Here is a 17,833-nt window from a genome sequence, read left to right as displayed (position 1 = left end):
AGAGAGAGAGAGAGAGAGAGAGAGAGAGAGAGAGAGAGAGAGAATCTGAGCCCCTAGAGTGGATAACATTTGGGACCTCCCACCAAAGAGTCAAAGTCGGTGAAATTAAACTGAAACCTCCAATTCCCAACTGAACATCCAGAAAAAGGATAGAGCACCCTAGAGATCTCTGGGAGAAGTCTTTTAAGTGGAGCTCTTTCCCAGTTTTCATCTGTACTGAAATTGTTTTAAATATGTTTTTTATTATTTTATCCCTTGCTGTTTGCCACCTGGGGCTCCTTGGGGAGGAAGGGTTGAATATACATTTAATAAATAGACAGATGCCGTGGCTTCCCCTTTTTGCGGTCTGCATTTGTCCATGTACAATGTTGATCAGAGGGATACTGACAGTGAGGACTGTGTGTGACTCTTGTCTCTGACTCTCTGCCTCCCTGATACTTAATCCAGTATGGGGAGCAGACCCAAGGCTGGTTTAGGCAGGCTTTGCAGGATTTATTTCTCCTGTTTGCCTTTAAGCATTCCTATATTTTCCTGCCTGAGCAAAATTTCAGTGGCCAGGTTTAGACTGCTGCTGAGGGATAGTGGCTAGGTGAGGAGATTTGGCTGTACTAGGAAGTTTTTTGTGGTTAGGTTTTTTAATGGTTTTGACCCATTTCTGAGCCTTCCAGGTGTGGTGATAGCTCCATCTCACTGGCTACTCAGCTGGGGATGTGCAAACAGGCAAAATTCAGCATGTAAAATTTCAGCTGCAATTCATGAGCCGTCTTGGAGTTTACTTTTTCTTTTCTTTTTCTTTTTGTAAAATGATCTTTATTGGTTTTACAGATTTTACAAATTTCACATCGTAATACATAATACATACCTTATTCCTTTTTTAGAGTTAAAATATTAAGGTTAAAAGTTGAGAGGCCACTTTTTCTTAATGACAGAGCTTCGGGCCCCAATTAAAGGAGATGTTGGTCTCCATGATCATCTCTTTTCTCCTAGGACCATGGCACCAGTGGAGGGAAGGAGCTGAGACCTTTTGTGTCTGCTCCCCACCCCCCTTTTGATGCTATTTCCTCTGATGTCACTCATGTAAAATTACTCTTTGCCCTGCTGTAGGGAAGATGTGACTGTGTGTCTATTTTCCCAAATGGGGCAAGCAGCAGCTGGGGGAAGGTATCAGACTCCCCCCACATGGCTGGTTTTAAAAGCTTCATTTGGCCCTTAGTCTCAGGGGCTTGTGACTGGAAGGGACCTTTTGTAGACCTGGCAGCCTCTGTGGATCCTTTTGACAAAGAGGACTCTTTTGGAAGCAGCCTAACTTTGCAGCTTGCACCTCAGGGTGGAAACAGCCTGCCCTGGCCTCAGCAGCCTTTTGTGCCAAGTCATTCATGTCAGATGTGCAAATCAATCCATACTCCTGACAGCTAGCCTGCTCTACCCACCTGCCTCCTCTGGGCACTGCCATCTGCTGTGTGGCAATTCCTAGTAGTATTAGTAATAATATTATTGCATTTATTTATATCCCACCTTTTTTTTCTAAACTGGGACTCAAGGCAGCTTACACAAATTAAAATGGCACACCATAACATACAAGAAACTAAAAACATAAAAAGCGAATAGTTAAAAAGTAATTAAAATTCTACAGAATAAAAACAAAAACAAATTTATTAAAAATACAGATAGTAAAAAACAGCACAGCACTATTAAAAGCCCCTTCCTTAAAAGAACAGTCAGTTCCCAATGTTGGAATAAAACAGTCTTCACCTGCTGGCAGGTGAAGCAGGGAGTCAGTCTAGCTTTTGTAGGAAGGGAGTTTCAAAGTCTGGGAGCAGCCACCGGGAAGGCCCTCTCCTCACATCACCACCTAGTGTCCCACTCCCCAGTTGATGTCTGCATTGGGGGGGGGGGGGAGAGAGACATCACCATGAAAGCCTAAGAGCCAGACTGAGATGGAAGGACCAGAGCAGAGGAGACTTGCTGCTGAGTGGCAGGCATCGTGTGGAAGCTCCACTGCAAGCGAGTGAGCAAGGCACATCAGTTGCCCATGGCCAGCTGGCATCCTCATAGGGCTCTTCGCTCCTTCCTTCCAGCTCTCAGCCAGATCGTGCTCTTTGTGGATGGGATGATGGGGGTGATAAACCACAACGAGACGGTGCAGTGGCTGTACACGCTGTGCGGGAGCTTGGTGAGTATGTGGCTGCCACAGAGGGAAAGATCCCCTTGTGAGCATCAGAAGAGCCCTGAAGCTGAAGCTGGATCAGGTCAGTGGCCCACCTAGTCCAGCATCCTGTTCTTACCGTGGCCAACCAGATGCCCCAATGGGAAGTGCACAAGCAGCAACTGGTATTCAGAGACAGTGGAGGAAGAACGTAGCAATTGTGGCCACAAATTTGTCTATTCCTCCTTTAAAGCCATCCAAGCTGGTAGCTATCACTGCCTCCTGTGAGAGGGAGTTCGGTACAGTGGTACCTCTGGTTAAGAACTTAATTTGTTCCGGAGGTCCGATCTTAACCTGAAACTGTTCTTAACCTGAAACACCACTTTAGCTAATGGGGCCTCCCGCTGCTGCCGCACCACCGGAGCACGATTTCTGTTCTCATCCTGAAGCAAAGTTCTTAATCTGAGGTACTTTTTCTGGGTTAATGGAGTCTGTAACCTGAAGCATCTGTAACCCAAGGTACCCCTGTAGTTTAATTGTGCCCTGCGTGAATAAGTACTTTCTTTTATCTGTCCTGAATCTTCCAGCATTCATCTTTGTTGGATGTGCACAAATTCCAGTGTTATGAGAAAGGGAGGTGGGATGGGCTTTGAAAAGGGAGGGTTGTGTGATGTCCTCCTGACTGAGGCCCAGTTTCCAGCTCCTTCCATCTAGCTTTTCTCACCTCCCTTCACAGGAGAAGGTCATGGTCTCAGTGGCAGAGGAACCAATCCTCAGTGGCATCTCAAGGCAAGACGGGAAAGTCTCCAGCCTGAAACCCTGGAGAGCTCTGGCTAACAGTCAGCGCAGGGGAGGCCAGGCTGAGTTTGACTGAACAGGATGCTAACTAGATGGGCCACTAGCCTGATTCTGAAGGCTTTTCTTAGGAGTAGACCCCAGTAGCCTGGCCCACTATTAAGCAACTTCTGCTGTCCCTCTGCTAGTACCGCCTGGTGGTGAAGACGGCTCTGAAGCTGCTGCTGGTCTTTGTGGAGTTCACGGAATCCAATGCCCAGCTGCTTGTCCAGGCCGTCATAGCAGCAGAGCAGGTCAGAGGTGAGTGTGCCACATGGCTGCCCAGGAGGGAGAGAGAGATGGGCCTGATCCCATTAGCCTGCAGATTGGGAAGAGCAGTCACTGAATCACAGCAGGCAGCCCCTTGCTGGGCAAGGCCAGTGATGAGGAGAAAGGAGGGTCTTTTCCTTGGCTTGTGTGCTCAACCACATGCCTTACTCATTGCCTTACAGGTGGTTTTCCGTGGTCTCCCATCGTGGCAATCCTGGAACAGAAGAATGGAGCTGACACGGAGCTTCAGGTGTTCGCCATGACACTCATCAACAAGGTGAATATTGCCCAGGTGGGGAGGGAAGCAGCAGGTGTCAGGCTGTTTTGCTGAGCTGGGCTGAGCCGAGCTGAGCACCTTTCCTGCCCTGACTATGGTGCCCTGTGTTGGTGTTGTGCAGACTCTGGCTGCCCTCCCTGACCAGGATTCCTTCTATGATGTGACAGACTGCTTGGAGCAGCAGGGCATGGAAAGCATCATCCAGCAGCACATGACCAACAAGGCTACTGACCTGGACTTGAAGCAGCAGCTGGTTATCTACGAGGTGATGCATCTTCCCCCTTGGCGGGAGGGAGCTGGGTATAAAGAGGAGGCCTCTAGAAAAAGCAGGCAGCTTCCCCACTACACACTCAGCACCTAGCAGCCTGCCCTACCAGGCCCCCCTGAGCTTCTGTCTTCCTTGCAGAATGCCCTCAAGTACGAAGATGGTGTGGAAGAGCCTCCCCCTGGAACACGCAAGGAGCGGAGGAAAGGGGAAGAGGGCAGGAAGGGGCAACGACGCTCCCTGGGCTACATCCTGGCCCAGGAGGAGGGCCAAGGGGCTCGACCTGCAGAGAACTTCCAGCCCAGTCCTGCAGAGGCTCCCAGCCTGGACAGAGAGAGCAGCCAAGACAGGTGAGTCGTTGGCCCAAGGCAGTTTCTGCTTGTGGCTTTTGCTCTGCTCGGAACTGGTGGGAAAGAAGCTGAGCCAAGGAGGTTGAAAAGGCCCAGCCTAAAGAGTGGGGCAGAACTGGCAAAACTGACATATAAGCGACGGGACAAGAATAACTGTGACTTTAAGGATGAATGGAAACCCTTTACAAAGTATCTGAAGATGCAACAAAGCGAACTGGACTCCTTGGCAGGTTTTGAATAAACATTCACAAACTTTTTATTGATAATAATCAGCTAAATAGTTTGAGGATCTATACAACTTTGTAACATGCAGAAAACAGCATTCTTAGAGAAACCAAAGACTGGAACTGAGGGAAGTCGGGGAGTGGGTGGGTTTTGGGGGGGGAGGGAGGAAAAATGGGGAGGACACAAGGATGATATGTTTTTGGATAATATATCTTGTTATAATTTTGAATTAAAAAAAAGAAAGAGTGGGGCAGTTGGCGGAAGTTGGCAGGAGGCAAAGGGAGGCTGGAAGAGGAGTGTGTGGGTCCTCCAGAGGCCACCTTTGCCTGCCTGTGGTGATATCGCCTCAGAACCCCTTACTTGGCCCAGGAGGCCCTGTTCCAGGGAGCTGCCTCAGAACGACTAGAAAGTCTTGATGGGCCCCCATTGGAGCCTTGTGTGCTCACAGCCCTCCTCCTGCTCTCCCCCCTCTCCCTTTTCCAGGCCTGCCTTCAAGAGCATGTACAGCAGCGCATCCAGCGTCCAGCTTTCCACACCATCCGTTCCTGTGGAAGGAGAGCAGAGTGGCAGCCTGGGCGAGAGGAGCATTTTCAAGTAGGTCTCTCTGGCCAAAGGGGGCACAAGATCTCTCCCTGCTCAGAGCTGCCAGAGGGACTGAGCTTAGTATATAGGGCTGGGGGGCAGGTGAGGAGATATGGGGGAATATGTTGACCGTACTGGGGAGATTCAGGAGCCCTCCAGAAGCTCCAGGGGAGATGGGTCTGACTCTCCCCATTCTCTTCTTCCCTGGCCAGCAGTTCTGAGGAGGCAGCTGTGGCAAGGAGGTGTCCAGTTAGCAATGGTGGATGGGGAGGAGGTGGCAGCCCCTGCTGTCCACTAAGGCAGCTCCCCTTCCAAAGGGGCTTTTTCATGTCCTGCAGGGTAGGGTGGGGTGCAGAGTGGCAGTGAAAAATGCAGCAGGAGCCTTAGAAGAGGAGGGGGCCTGTGGTGGTGGTTGAAAGAATCTGGTGGCTCTGTTGCAATTCACCCAAAGTGAATGGAGTTTATAGTCAAATACTTCCCCCCCCCCTTTCTAAGGTGGTCTAACCTTGAGATGGGCTTCTGTAATCCTCTCCACATGATGGAGGGCACTGCTGTAGATGGGGGGGTGCAGGGGGGATTCAGAGCACAGGTGGATTAGAGGGTGGCAGGTTTTTCTGTGGGTGGGGGTAAGGGCCTGCTGGGCTGGGAGAGGCAGTCATCCTTGTTGCACAAGTTGGACATTGAAGCAAGCTGTCCTGGAGAGTCCCTTTTCTCACTTCTTCTCTCCTCTTATTGTGCCTCACCTCCTTCTGCTCCTGGCCCAGCCCACCACCCCTCTTCTTTTTCTTCTTCTGCCACCTACTTCTCTCGCGTGCTCTCCTGCTTAAACTCCCTTTCCTTTTCCAGACTTCACGAAACTGCCCCTGCTTGGTAAGTGATGCCACAGATGTATCGTGTGTGTGTTTGTGTGCGTGATGCTCTTGGCCCTGTGGTTTCCTTTCCTCTGCTGTTCATAGCTTTGAATTATTGAATGAGGGATCTGTTTGCAGGCTTGGGGCTTCTGGCATGTGGTTTGGGCTCCTCTGCCTTTGTGCTTCTCCAGCGACTTCTGGGTCTGGATCATGCTGGATTGCCTTTGACACAACAGAGGAGTGTTGGGGTGAAGGGCCAAGGGTCTCAGTTGAGCTGAGGCACCAGCAAAGAGGGGACACGATCCTGGACCAGTTTACAGAGTCAAGAGTGTGGCAACAGCCCCGTGTTGTGCTTCTGAACAGCTGCAGTGTTTCCACTTGTGGCTGTGTGGCTGGCATCTGCTTGGGGCTCCAGGAGTAGACCTTGGTGCATGCATGAGCAGCCCTTTCGTCCAGACTTGGAACTCCAAAATGAGTGGCTACAGGGAAGTGAGGTGGGATTTCAGCTGGACAGGAGGAGTGAGTTCACCCCCAGATTGCATGGACCTCTGCTTTGGAGCTGGTGTAGCCTTGGCAGACCTTGTGGGCATGCAGAGTGTGGTTCCTGTGCCCAGTGGCACTAACTGACTTTTTCTCCCAGGCAAGAGGAAAGCCCCTCAGTATGTGGGGACAAGCCTATTCTGAGGCGCTTTGAGTAAGTACAGAGAACATGTGTGTTTCATCAGGCTTAGGCTGGTGCTGGAGGTCTCGCTTTGGTTTCAGGCCCAGGAATTTGTTGATCCTTGTTGAGTTCCTCAGGCAAAGAATGCTCCTGAATCTCTGCAGTGGCCTCAAAAGTGCCTGGTGGATGGAAGCCAATACTCTTGGGCAGCCTTGGCCCCCTGCCACTGATAGAAGGTCCTTCCTGGCCCACTGGAGGCAGTTCATCCAGCAAGCTGCATTTGGGCCTCTTCTAGACCCACCACCCCAGCTTCCATGTTTCCTCGTACAGGGCAGCATTGATGTCAAGACCACCCAGTAGCCAACCCAGGTTACCTAGCAGAAGAGGTGAAGTTGAGAAGCAGCAGTGACTTGCCAAGGGACCCTCAGGGAATTACAGGGCTGAGTGGGGCTTGAGCTGCTGTGTGCCACCCATCCACTCTCTCTTCCATCTGCTGCACTGTCCTGGTCCATGCTGGCCTTCTGGTGCCCACAGGAGAGGGCAGGGAGCAGGATTCGGGGCTGGCTGAGGTGCCATACTTTCTTGACATCCCTTTCCCACCTTATAGGCTGCTGGGTTCTGTATGAGATGGGGCCCTGGACCAGTTGGAGTGTGGCTGTCCTGGAGCAGTCCTGTGTTGAGGAAAACTGCAGGAGCTTGGGAGAAAAGACTGGAGGAGGGTCTGCGCGGTTGCCTTTGCTGATGCTATTGAGGATCTCAGCCTGCACCTCTTTAAACAGGCGCCAAGAGAGCTTTGGGCCTCAGAGGAACCACCACTGATGGGTGTCAGCATTTGTGCCAAGTGCTGGACCTCCTGTGTGTTGCAGTGTCTGATAGATTGGCTCTACCAGTCTCTGGGGGGGGGGGGGACAGCTGTTGGGTGGGATGAGCCTCATCCTGATTGCTGTGTGGTGATGGAACATTGTGTCCCTGGTGCTGAATGATGTAGCATTTTGCTTCTCTCATAGAGCACGCTTCCTGGAAAATCTTGCTGCTTCCCAGAAAGAGAAGTTGGTTGCAATCTCCAAGGGGCGAGCCGAGGTCCTTGCTGAAGCTACTCCGAGCACTGAGCAGCTCTCCCCAGGTAATGCAGCAAAAGAGCCTGCAGTGTTGGCTACAGTCCCTGCTTTGGCCAAAGGTTTGTTGCTGAGGCTTCTCCTTTTCTGTGCTGCTTGTCAACTGCCTAGCCTGTCTCCTTTCCTAGTTAAACCTTAACTCTTCCTCTGTGCCCTTAGGGAGGTGGCGTGAAGGACAGGAGAGAAACGGCGATGGAACAGAGCTCAGCTCTGCGTTGGCCTTGGCTGGCTTTGAAGGCGAAGAGGCCAGGGAGAGCCTGCCAGGCGAGGGGCCCTCCAGCAGCAGCCCTGGGCTGGGTCCCAATTGCACCCCAAGCCCAGAAAGCCCAGTTCCGCTGTGCGATGGAGAAGATCCCCGCAGCCACCCTGTGCCTGGAAAGAAGCTCAACCTTGACACACTGTTCTCCAATAACAGCCCTACAAGGCTGGAAGGTGTGATTCTTGCCCCAGCAGAAGAGTTCCAGGCAGACGCCGGGAGTGAAGAAGGCAGCCCACAGAGCAATGGGAAACAGGGCAGCCCCTCCAACCTGCAGGCCCGGCCATTGCGGGCTCAGTTCAGCCTTGAGGCAGAAGCCAGCCTGCAGAGCCTGGAGAGGACTTTCATGACTCCCTACAGGAAGGGAGCGGAGGTGATGCGAGGGCCCCTGGAGCTCAGCCCCAAGCACCTGAAGATCAGAGATTTGGACTTCTCTGACCTGGGTGAGGAGGAAGACTTTGATATCCTAGAAACAGAGACTGTGCCTGACCATGTGGTTGTGGCTGCCAGTGGGGCTCCGGCCCCTCCACCCCTCCCTCCCAGCTGCCCTCCACCCCCACCAGGCTGTGCCTTTCCCCCTCCCCCTCCCCCACCCCCACCAGGCTGTGCCTTTCCCCCTCCCCCTCCCCCACCCCCACCAGGCTGTGCCTTTCCCCCGCCTCCTCCACCCCCACCAAGCTGTCCTCCTCCAGGCTTGCTAGGCTCCTCCAGGGAGGATGCCCACTCCCCAGCAAAGAAGAAGAAAACTATTAAGCTCTTCTGGAGGGAGCTAAAGAACGTGGACAGCTCTGCCAGGCGGGAAGGAAGAAGAGACCCCTTTGGGCCAGCCACTCTGTGGGCATCTCTGGAGAAGGTGGAGGTCGACACCACCAAGATGGAACATCTCTTTGAGTCCAAGACGAAGGAGGTGCTGAGCTCGAAGGTAGGTTGGGGCTCCTCAGTGTTGGCTACAGGAGGGAGGAGGACTCTCTCCTGAGCTTGGGCTGTGGGGTTCTTGCAGAAGGCTTTGCCCATGCTTTCTAGTGGGGTTGTGGAAAGGGAATGCAGAGCATTTTTAATAGACTTATTTTTAAATAAGTGTGCCAGAGGTTCAAAGCAGAGGAGCCCAAGGAGCTGCCTTGCCCTGAGTCTGACTCTTGGCCTGGTCTGACAGCAGCTTCCCTAGGGCTCTGGAAGCTCCCTTGACCTGCTCCCTGGAGGTGCCAAGAACTGATCCAGGGACTTTGGGCTCTGCCCTTGAGCTTCTCTCTGACTTCCAGTCTCCTCTATTCAGTGCTGCTCTTCCTTATCACTGCCCCTTCGACCCTCTTGCCTTCAAGGACTTCTAGCCCATGTGATTTCTTCTTCCATCTTGAATGTGCCTGGAGCAAGCTGCGCTGTCAGGGCCTAGCCAGCAGAGCCTCAGGCAGAGACTGTTCTTGTCAGTCAAAGAGAAGAAGCTTTGTCCTTTGCAGGCAGAGACCAGCCACTATCTTGCTCTGGGGTCCTCTGCCTGTCCTGCCCAGTTGTGATACTTGCGGGTTGACATTGGGTCCAGGTCTCACCTGCCGGTTTACGCTACCTTGCAGGAGAGTTGTGGGGCTGAAAGAGGAGAACCTCCAAAGATGGGGTGATAGTATGACAGACAAAAACATCAACCCTTCCCTTCTTTCACTCCCAAGAAAGCTGTTGATGGGAAGAAGCTAATTGTGGTCTTGGATCCCAAGAGGAGCAATGCCATCAACATCGGCTTGACAGTGCTGCCTCCCGTACACATCATCAAGACGGCGATTGTCAACTTTGATGAATTTGCAATTAACAAGGAAGGGATTGAGGTGAGAATTCTGTGTCTCCTGAGAACCCTTGACCATAAAGAGGCCTTCTGGACTACAACTTGCATCAGTCCCAGCTTCATTCGCTCATGCTGACTGGGACTGAGGGGACTTGTAGTCCAGAGCATCTGCATGGCACCCGGTTTGGGAAAGCTGCCATGAAGGGCCAGGTGGAGTCATTGTGTCCTGACCGAACACCCTCTTCCCTCTTGTTTTGCAGAAAATCTTGACAATGGTTCCAACCGAGGAGGAGAAGCAGAAGATCCAGGAAGCACAGATGGCCAATCCCGACGTGCCTCTGGGTTCAGCTGAGCAGTTCCTCCTCGCGCTCTCCTCCATCACTGAGCTCACTGCCCGGCTTCAGCTGTGGGCTTTCAAGCTGGACTATGAGGCCATGGAGCAGGTACACTCTCAGGATACTGCAGAACCTCTGAAATTGGGGGTGGCACAGGTGGATCCCTCCCCAAGTGCTCTAGCCAGTCCTCCCCGTAAATTTGGCTGGACCTTCTTGCTGGGCTTGCAAGGGGGCTATCGCTAGTGAACCAACCTGCAAGGAAACCGGCTGGCTTGGCGAGAGTGGCTGCTGTGGTTGGACTGGCCACATGGCAGATGGTTCCAGGTGTCATTCAGCTGCCCTTTGCTTCCTCCTGCTGCTGAATCCATCCATTGCTTTTGGGTCCTAAGCAAGAACCTGCATATCCGGGCCATCAATTTGCTCACTCCCTCCAATTTCTGGGGGCAAACAGGTCCTTACAGCTTGTCTTCTGTGTTCCTGCGCAGGAAATTGCAGAGCCGCTTTTTGATCTGAAACTTGGGATGCAGCAACTGGCCAAAAACCAAACCTTCAAGTGTATCCTTGCCACCCTCCTGGCCATGGGCAACTTCCTGAATGGATCCCAGGTGAGGCATGTAATGAGGGCGGGGGCAGGGGCTCAGCTCAGGAGCCAGCACCAAGCAGCTCTGAGCATAAGCTGAGCACCGTTTCCTTCAGCAGGTGGTCAGACATCTGGGATTGGAGCCTGAGTTTTTTTGTTCACAGGGCCTGCCCAGATTTTTTTCTTGCCTTTCATGGACCCTCTTAATGTCCACTGTGGTCACAGGAAGCTGCCTTCTTTCAGGTCAGGCACTTTGCCTGCATCGCCCTGGAGTCCACTCTGGCAGTGACTCTGACAGAGCCAGGTCTTTCTCCTCAGTTGCACCCAGACCCTCTTCCAAACTTCAGGCACTGGGACCCTCCACCTGCCGGTAGACGTGCTGTGGGGGCAGGTGACCCTGCACCTGGAAGCTGGGGCTCTTTTTGCAGGCATGCAGTGACTCTTCAGTGTCACACACAAGGCCTGTTGTCTGGCAGCTCTTGCCATCCCCATTGCGTGTGCATCTGTGTCATGCACAAAGGCCTGTCTCAGGGCACATTGTGCAGGGAAGGTGGGAGGTAGGGCAGACTTTTAGGGCTGGTAGTGGCGACGGCACCTTCCTTTGGTGCAAGTAGCAGCTGCCGGGTGTCTGTCATGCTGCTGCAAAGAGAACAGGTGAGGAGCTCTCTTCCTGGGCTCTGCTTCTTCCTCAAACATGGTGCATCATCTTAAATTCCAATTTTTGGGGTTTCAGAGCCAAGGGTTTGAGCTGAGCTACCTGGCCAAGGTGTCAGAGGTGAAGGACACAGTGCACCGACAGACCCTGCTCCACCACCTGTGCCACTTCGTGGTGGAGAAGTTCCCGGACACAACGGACCTCTACTCAGAGATCGCCGCTATCACTCGCTCAGCCAAGGTCAGGGCTGTGTGGGTGGGGGGCTCCTCCTCTCCTGTTTCTGGGAGGATTTGCTCTGAGAGCCACATCCTGGGCCAAACTCCTGTGTGCAGAATTGATTTGTGTTTGATTTATTCGGCTTGTATATCACTTGAGTCCTTTTCTCAGACATACATACATACATACATACATACATACATACATACATCTCCTAGTGGGAACATGTTAAATAATGCACAGTAGCAATTATTAAACCACAGACCAAAACCCAGATTGAGTAAGAAGGAAGTTGACATGCTGAAACGTGTGCACAGGATGGCAACCAAGACAATAAAGAGTCTGGAAACCAAGCTTTATATATATGAGGAATGGTTGAGGGAGCTTGGTATGTTTAGCCTAGAGAAGAGAAGACAGAGAGGTGGTAGGACAGCTGTCTTCAAATATCTCAAGGGCTGTCACATGGAAGATGGAGCAAGCTTGTTTTCTCCTCCAAGGCGTAGGACCCAAACCAATGGATTCAAATGACAAGAAAGGAGATTCTGACTAAGCATTAGGAAAAACTTTCTGAAAGCAAGAGCTGCTCACCAGTGGAACAGACTTCCTTGGGTGTTGGTGGGCCCTCCTTCACTGGAGGTTTTTTAACAGAGGTTGGATTTCCATCTGTTAGGGAGGCTTTAACTGTGATTCCTGCATTGCAGGGAGTTGGACTTAGATGACCATTGGGATCTCTTCCAAAACTACCAATTTTATGATTCTATGAACTCTTAAAGAACATCATGATTAAAGCTGCCCATATTAAAATGTTTTGACCTGCTGCGAAAAGCATAGTCCATTTGGCACCCGTGAGGAGCATTCCGCAGAGAGAAAGGGGGCTGTTGGCAAGAATTGCAAAAAGGCCTTGATATTTCCCTCCAGGTGGACTTTGATGCGCTGGCAGAAAGCCTCCTGCAGCTGGAGCGACGGTGCAGAGTGTCCTGGGAGAGCCTGAAGGCCATCACAAAGCACGACACCAAGCCAGCCCTAAAGAGCAAACTGATGGACTTCCTTCACTCCAGCACCCAGAAGATTGTCATCCTCAAGGTGGTCCATCGACGCGTGTTAAATAGGTCTGTGTTAAACAGGGGAGAGGCCTTTGGGCATCTGGCTTCCCGCTAGGTGCCCTGGGTGGCCATTGTGAGGGCAGGGTCCTGGTCGGCTGGGCATCTGTTTTGTTCTTGTGGCCTTTCTGGAGGTGTCGTTTTAGAGGTGTCCTTTTACTGATTACTCTGTTGATGTAGCTTGATGTTCGGTTTGTTGCTCTTGCTCAGAGAAGAGCAAGTGAGTGACAAAGGTTATAAATAAATGAATGCCCTGGGCAGGAAGGAGGGAGAGGATGGTGATGCCAGTCAGTTTCCTGCAGTTCAGCCTCTGCCCGCAGGTTCCGCTCCTTTCTGCTGTACTTGGGCTATGATCTACGCTTGGCACAGGAGGCAAAGGTCACGGGGTTCTGCCGGACCCTGCGGGAGTTTGCCCTGGAGTACCGCACCTGCCGGGAGCGAGTTCTGCAGCAGCAGAAGAAACGAGCAGTATATCGCGAAAGGAACAAGACCCGCGGCAGGATGATCACCGAGGCAAGTTCTTCCTGCCCCTCCTAACACTTGCCTCACCTGTCCAATGGAAACTTCCAGCACATGAAGAGGCTTCCTAAGCCCTCTTGTGCCCTTGCAAGAGCAGCTCCTGTGACAACATCTGTGTTGTTGCCTCCCCAGCTGGCAGCAGGTGGTGTACCCCCTGCCCTTCCTCAATGCAGCGTTCTTTCTCTCATTGTAGATGGAGAGGTTTGCTACCGTCAGCAAGCCCGAAGACAGTCCCGCCCCCGCTGTGCTCTCGGCCAGCCCCGAACAGAAGGACGAAGCTGGCCACAAAAGCATGGCTACAGTGCTTATGTCCACTCCAGAGCCATCTGGCCGCCGCTCCCGAGCCAGCAGAGGTAGGGAGGTGGGGAGATGTGTCTGTCTCCAGGTAGGGTCAGTCTCCTTTCCCACCCTCATTCAGCTTCTTGGCCACTCCAGAGCCCCTCTCCCTGGGGGTCTCCCCAAGCCACCAGCTTCCTAGCCGCTGCCTGGCCTTTACAGCTTTGTGTTCTCGCTTACAGTGGTGGTTTGATAATTACAGTTGTTGCTGGAGTGGTTAAGAAACTGGATCCTGACACAATGGATGGACAGTTCCCAGGTGCAGGCACTGAGTTGTGTCCCAGCTCTGAATGAGGTTGTGGTGCATTGCTTGAGGGTGCTCTTAGATCCATCACCATTACTAAAGGCCCGGGTGAGCGCAGTGGATCAGAGTACCCAGAACCAACTTTGCCCGGGGTGCCAACTAATATCATTCCTGGACAGGGATAGCCTTGCCCTTTGCAGCCTCATGATCAGACTACTTTAATGTGGGGCTGCCCTTGTGCCTGATCCAGAAGCTGCAACTGGTGCAAAATGCAGCCGCTCTGGGTGCTTGGCAGGAGACCCACAATCCTATCAAACATAGATTCTGATTAGGGCAGGATGGGGACAGGGATGTGCAGCCAATGGGCATTTTGTTAAGGTAATGCAATATGCCCCCATATGACCCCAATTTAGAAAGATAAGCACTTTTGGCTACTGAACCCAAGTACAAAGGTTTGTTATTTACATTTTAAACCCTAAAGAACATGGGGGCAGGTTCCCTACCAGGTGGACACCCCCAGTGCAGGCCAGGCTGCTCTTTCAAGGAGCCCCTGCTGGTCAGCCTGCAGCTGGCAGACTGTCTTTTGGTAACCATGCAGGTCTTTCTGTGATCAAGTCCAAAGTGGGAGGGAGCCTGCCTCTCGGGAGCTGGTTTTCACGGCAGCCTCCTCTGTTCTAGGTTTTGGGAAGATCAGCCCTGCCAGCGTGACCCCTCCTGAGGACGATGCCTCTGGCTCTCCTGAGGATGCCTCTGAAGAGATCATGGACCGCCTGGTGAAGTCTGTCACCCAGAGCACTCCTCCCCGGCCAGGTGCAGGGAAGGAGCGCAAGCGCTCGCGTGGGAACCGGAAATCCCGTAAGCACAGAGCTTCTTTTATCGCCCCTTCACAGAGTGCAGCCATGTGTCTGTTTGTGTATGTGTATTCATTTGTGTGTGTTGAGCACGCTTGGATCTCCATTCCAGGCAACCCAAATTCAAGACTGGCAGAGAAGAGTGACATTGCTTGTGCCAATTGGCCAAGGAGGCATCATTTATGAGTTCAAACTTTGTTCCCGTTTCTTTTTCCCTTTTGCATCATTTCCTCTGTTTTTTGCCAATCAAGGGGCAGGAGTGAGAGCCATGAAGGGACTGTCCCACATTCCACTATATCTTCATTTGTTTCTCATTTGTTTTCTTACATTTATATCCCCCCTTTGCACCCAGGGGGCTCTGGTGGTACCAGCTTTGGCCTTGTTTTGGGACTGGGAGCTCCTGCCCGTGGCTGTTAGGATGGGGGGATCCTAGGCTGCCTGTGTTAGAATATCCCTGCTTACCTGGACTTCATTGATCCCTTTGTGCTTCTTCTCAGTGAGGCGCACCCTGAAGAACGGCCTCAGTGACGAACTTGTCCAGGCTCTGGGCCTGGCGCAGGCGGCTGGAGTAGCAGTGTGATGGTGAAGAGGGCCCGTGGCCTTGGAGGAGATTCTGAGGTAGAGCAGACTGCCCATCGGCTGGAGGAAGCTGGGGCTGGCCACTGCTTGTGTGTCCAGCAGAGCCCTGTGATACCTGCACAGTTCTACGTGGAAGACGCTCATCATCAGATTTGCCTCGAGTGGAACCTTGCCAGCGTGTTTAGCTTTTCTCACTCCCTGAAGCCAGCCCCCTCACCTTCCCCTGACTGTGGTGCAGCTGGGGGGGGGGGCAGTGCTGGCCATGCTGTGCAAAGACTTTCCCAGAGTGTGGGGGAGGGACCCCACCTGCCTAGAAAAGTATTATATATTTGTGTGTGTGTGTGTGTGTGTGTGTGTGTGTGTGTGTGTGTGTGTGTGTTGTGTTTAGACTGTTTCCGTCCAGTTCCTGATTGAGGGACATGGCTCAGGAACGAGAGAGTTGGCTACCGGGCTGCTGGGAGCCAGCTGGCTCCAAATCAATTAGCCTCTCTCTCTCCTGGGACTTCTCCTACTTAGCAGGTCAAATAGTCCACAGCCCTTCTGCAAGCCTGGCTGCTCCTGACTGTGAGATGGAGCCACCTCCCTGGGCAGCCCTGAGCCCAGTGAGCCTTGGGACAAGCTCTTCCTGATGCCCCCCCCCCCGCAAAGACAGGCTCTGCTGGCCTGTGTTTGTCTGCTTGCATCCCCTGTGTGATAAACTCCCAGCAGTCCCAACGTGAGGGTCCGTTCTGGGCAGCCGGAGAGCTAAGTGAGCAGTGGGGACATTTGGGCACCTCCCGCTGCCATCCGGGTACAATCCTGAACAAGGGTTTATAAAGCTGGCAGCCAGCTTCCCTGTTGCATAGAGCTCCTAATCAGTGGTTGGCTGGTGTTCAAATGAATAATGAGAAATAAAGGCTGTTACAATTCAGGCTGATGTTTCTTTCTTTGTAATATTTCTGTGCTGGTATACAGAGGCTGTTCTTAAGTCAGTAAACTGAACAAAAGGCAATAACCTTTCCTTCATTAGCTAAGCATTATTGTTTCTGAAAGCTTTCCTTATAATGATGGGAAACATGGTGGGAAGTGGAAGGTCCCCTTTGGAGGTCTTACAGCAGAGTGTTGGAGGCCCCCTGAGGTGGCATTTCCAGAGCTCTCTAGTGGAGCCTGAGAAAAGGGTCCGCAGGGACAGGAGCCACCTGCTCTTCCGAGGGCTGCCTGCAGGTGGCAACAAAGCCCCAGAGCTGACTGCCTGGGGTTACTGTGTCCTGCCAGATCGCCACCACATTTGGCTTGAGCCAAACATCTGTGTGACTTTCAGAGGGTGATTTGAAATAATTTCAACAAGGTGAGCATATTCCTAACAGGGAGTGGGCCTTTCCACATCTGTATTAAAACCCAGTACAGTCTGGCATAAAACCTTTTTGGCATCAGCTGATGAAGGGGACCATGAAAATCCCCACCCCTAAATTCTTTTTTTGCTAATCTTATCAAAGCTAACTGCACTAAAATTCTAAAATGAAGCAAAAACAAAACTGGATAATGCTAAATAGCAATGATATTTTAGTAATTTTACTATTTATACGTCACCGGTGGTGCTGGGCAACCAGACCCCTCTTGCTCCACGATGGGCTTTTCTGAAGGGGCTGAAGCCAATCATCTATCTTTCGTTACATAATGGGACACTTGGCGTTCCACGGATCCTTGAAGCCAAAGGAAGCCTGCTTAGCCCTGCTTGGGCTGCATCCACACCTCCTCGCTCTTCCCTGTGTATGTTTTTTAAAAGAAGTGTTTTGTGCTCCCGTGGTTCACTCTGCCATGTGTTGAAGCGCCTGCCTGCTTTGGCTCCAATCCTGTTGGCACTCAGCCACCACAGTTTGCTATCAGGATGAAGAGGATGGTGACTGTAAAACTGGTAGCTTGGAAGCTGGCTTGGGTACTTAAATCCAATTTAACAGAGTGAGTAACAATAGCTTCTTGATGAATGGAAGTTTCCGATACTTTGGAAGTTGCCGTCCTGGGCTGATTCCCGGGAAAGCCTGCCAGAGAGGATCCCTCATGCCCAGTGATGAGGCTCATGATTCACGGAGGAGATTGCTATGTAGAAATTGATTGACAAGAGGAAAAGCTAGTCTCCCTCTGCCACCTTTGGATGTGGCTCTGAAGCTGCTGCTGCCACCTTCTGAGTGTTGGATGTGCCCTCCCTCCTCCACACACTGCAGGGAAAGAATAGAGAGGGCACCACCTTGGCTGTGGGCAGCATGGCAGAGAGCCAGAGCTGGCCTAAGCAGCCCCGACAGACAAATTGGGAGCCCCCAGGAGAAGCCTTTGTTGTCTTTCAATGCTGGTGTTCAGTTCTGGGTTCTCCCTCTGCGTCACTGAGCCTATCCCCTTGATCGTTCCACTCTCAAATCTTGCTGCCTCGAGCGACGGTTTCACCTCTTGCACCATAATGCATGCCTAGGGGGGTGCCACTGCTGCTCCCCCAGCAAGTCAGCAGTAAGACACAGGCACTGGGGTAGGATGTTCTGGGAAAGGAGGAAGAGGACAGAGAAGCTTGAGCATGGGGTGTGTGGAGCCTGAGGTGTCCTGTGCTGTTGAGGGCTTTACTAGGGACACACAGGATTTTTGACCCCCTCCACAAAGCAGCAAATCAGAAAGGGGGACCAGGAATGGCAAGGATGTCTCCTCCGCCCACCTGCTTGACGGCTGCTCCCTGCCCTGGAGGAGCTGCAGTCAGACGGGCTGGGGAGGGGTCTCTGGGGGAGAGTGGGGGCCAGTTCAGGCTCTGGCACTCCTAGGCAGGTGGTATGTATGAAGGAGGAGCTGGAGCAAA

General features: G+C 52.3%; 1 protein-coding gene across 4 annotated transcripts in view; it reads left to right on the top strand.

Moving 5' to 3' along the window:
- FHOD1 (formin homology 2 domain containing 1) overlaps positions 1–15,934 on the top strand; it is a 32,903-nt gene extending 16,969 nt beyond the window's left edge. Inside the window, exons 6-25 of one of the 4 annotated variants that reach the window (XM_083514914.1) lie at positions 2,079–2,173; positions 3,130–3,241; positions 3,433–3,527; positions 3,649–3,792; positions 3,934–4,142; positions 4,851–4,961; positions 5,796–5,819; positions 6,441–6,494; positions 7,469–7,584; positions 7,736–8,437; positions 8,474–8,754; positions 9,494–9,646; positions 9,864–10,046; positions 10,424–10,543; positions 11,252–11,413; positions 12,308–12,498; positions 12,810–13,002; positions 13,202–13,361; positions 14,267–14,443; positions 14,937–15,934. In XM_083514914.1, the coding sequence (XP_083371040.1) occupies positions 2,079–2,173; positions 3,130–3,241; positions 3,433–3,527; positions 3,649–3,792; positions 3,934–4,142; positions 4,851–4,961; positions 5,796–5,819; positions 6,441–6,494; positions 7,469–7,584; positions 7,736–8,437; positions 8,474–8,754; positions 9,494–9,646; positions 9,864–10,046; positions 10,424–10,543; positions 11,252–11,413; positions 12,308–12,498; positions 12,810–13,002; positions 13,202–13,361; positions 14,267–14,443; positions 14,937–15,019 (3,365 nt within the window). In that variant the 3' untranslated portion in view covers positions 15,020–15,934. Of the gene's footprint in view, positions 1–2,078; positions 2,174–3,129; positions 3,242–3,432; positions 3,528–3,648; positions 3,793–3,933; positions 4,143–4,850; positions 4,962–5,795; positions 5,820–6,440; positions 6,495–7,468; positions 7,585–7,735; positions 8,755–9,493; positions 9,647–9,863; positions 10,047–10,423; positions 10,544–11,251; positions 11,414–12,307; positions 12,499–12,809; positions 13,003–13,201; positions 13,362–14,266; positions 14,444–14,936 lie in introns of all 4 variants that reach the window. The other 3 variants (XM_083514913.1, XM_083514916.1, XM_083514915.1) reach the window with 3 other exon arrangements.
- The last annotated feature ends 1,899 nt before the right edge of the window (positions 15,935–17,833 follow it).

This window comes from Podarcis liolepis (genome assembly GCF_965112155.1).
Source record: "Podarcis liolepis genome assembly, chromosome: 7".
Lineage (NCBI taxonomy): Eukaryota > Metazoa > Chordata > Lepidosauria > Squamata > Lacertidae > Podarcis > Podarcis liolepis.
The sequence above is the reverse complement of the archived record's forward strand: the minus strand, read 5'-3'. Positions and strand labels throughout refer to the sequence as shown.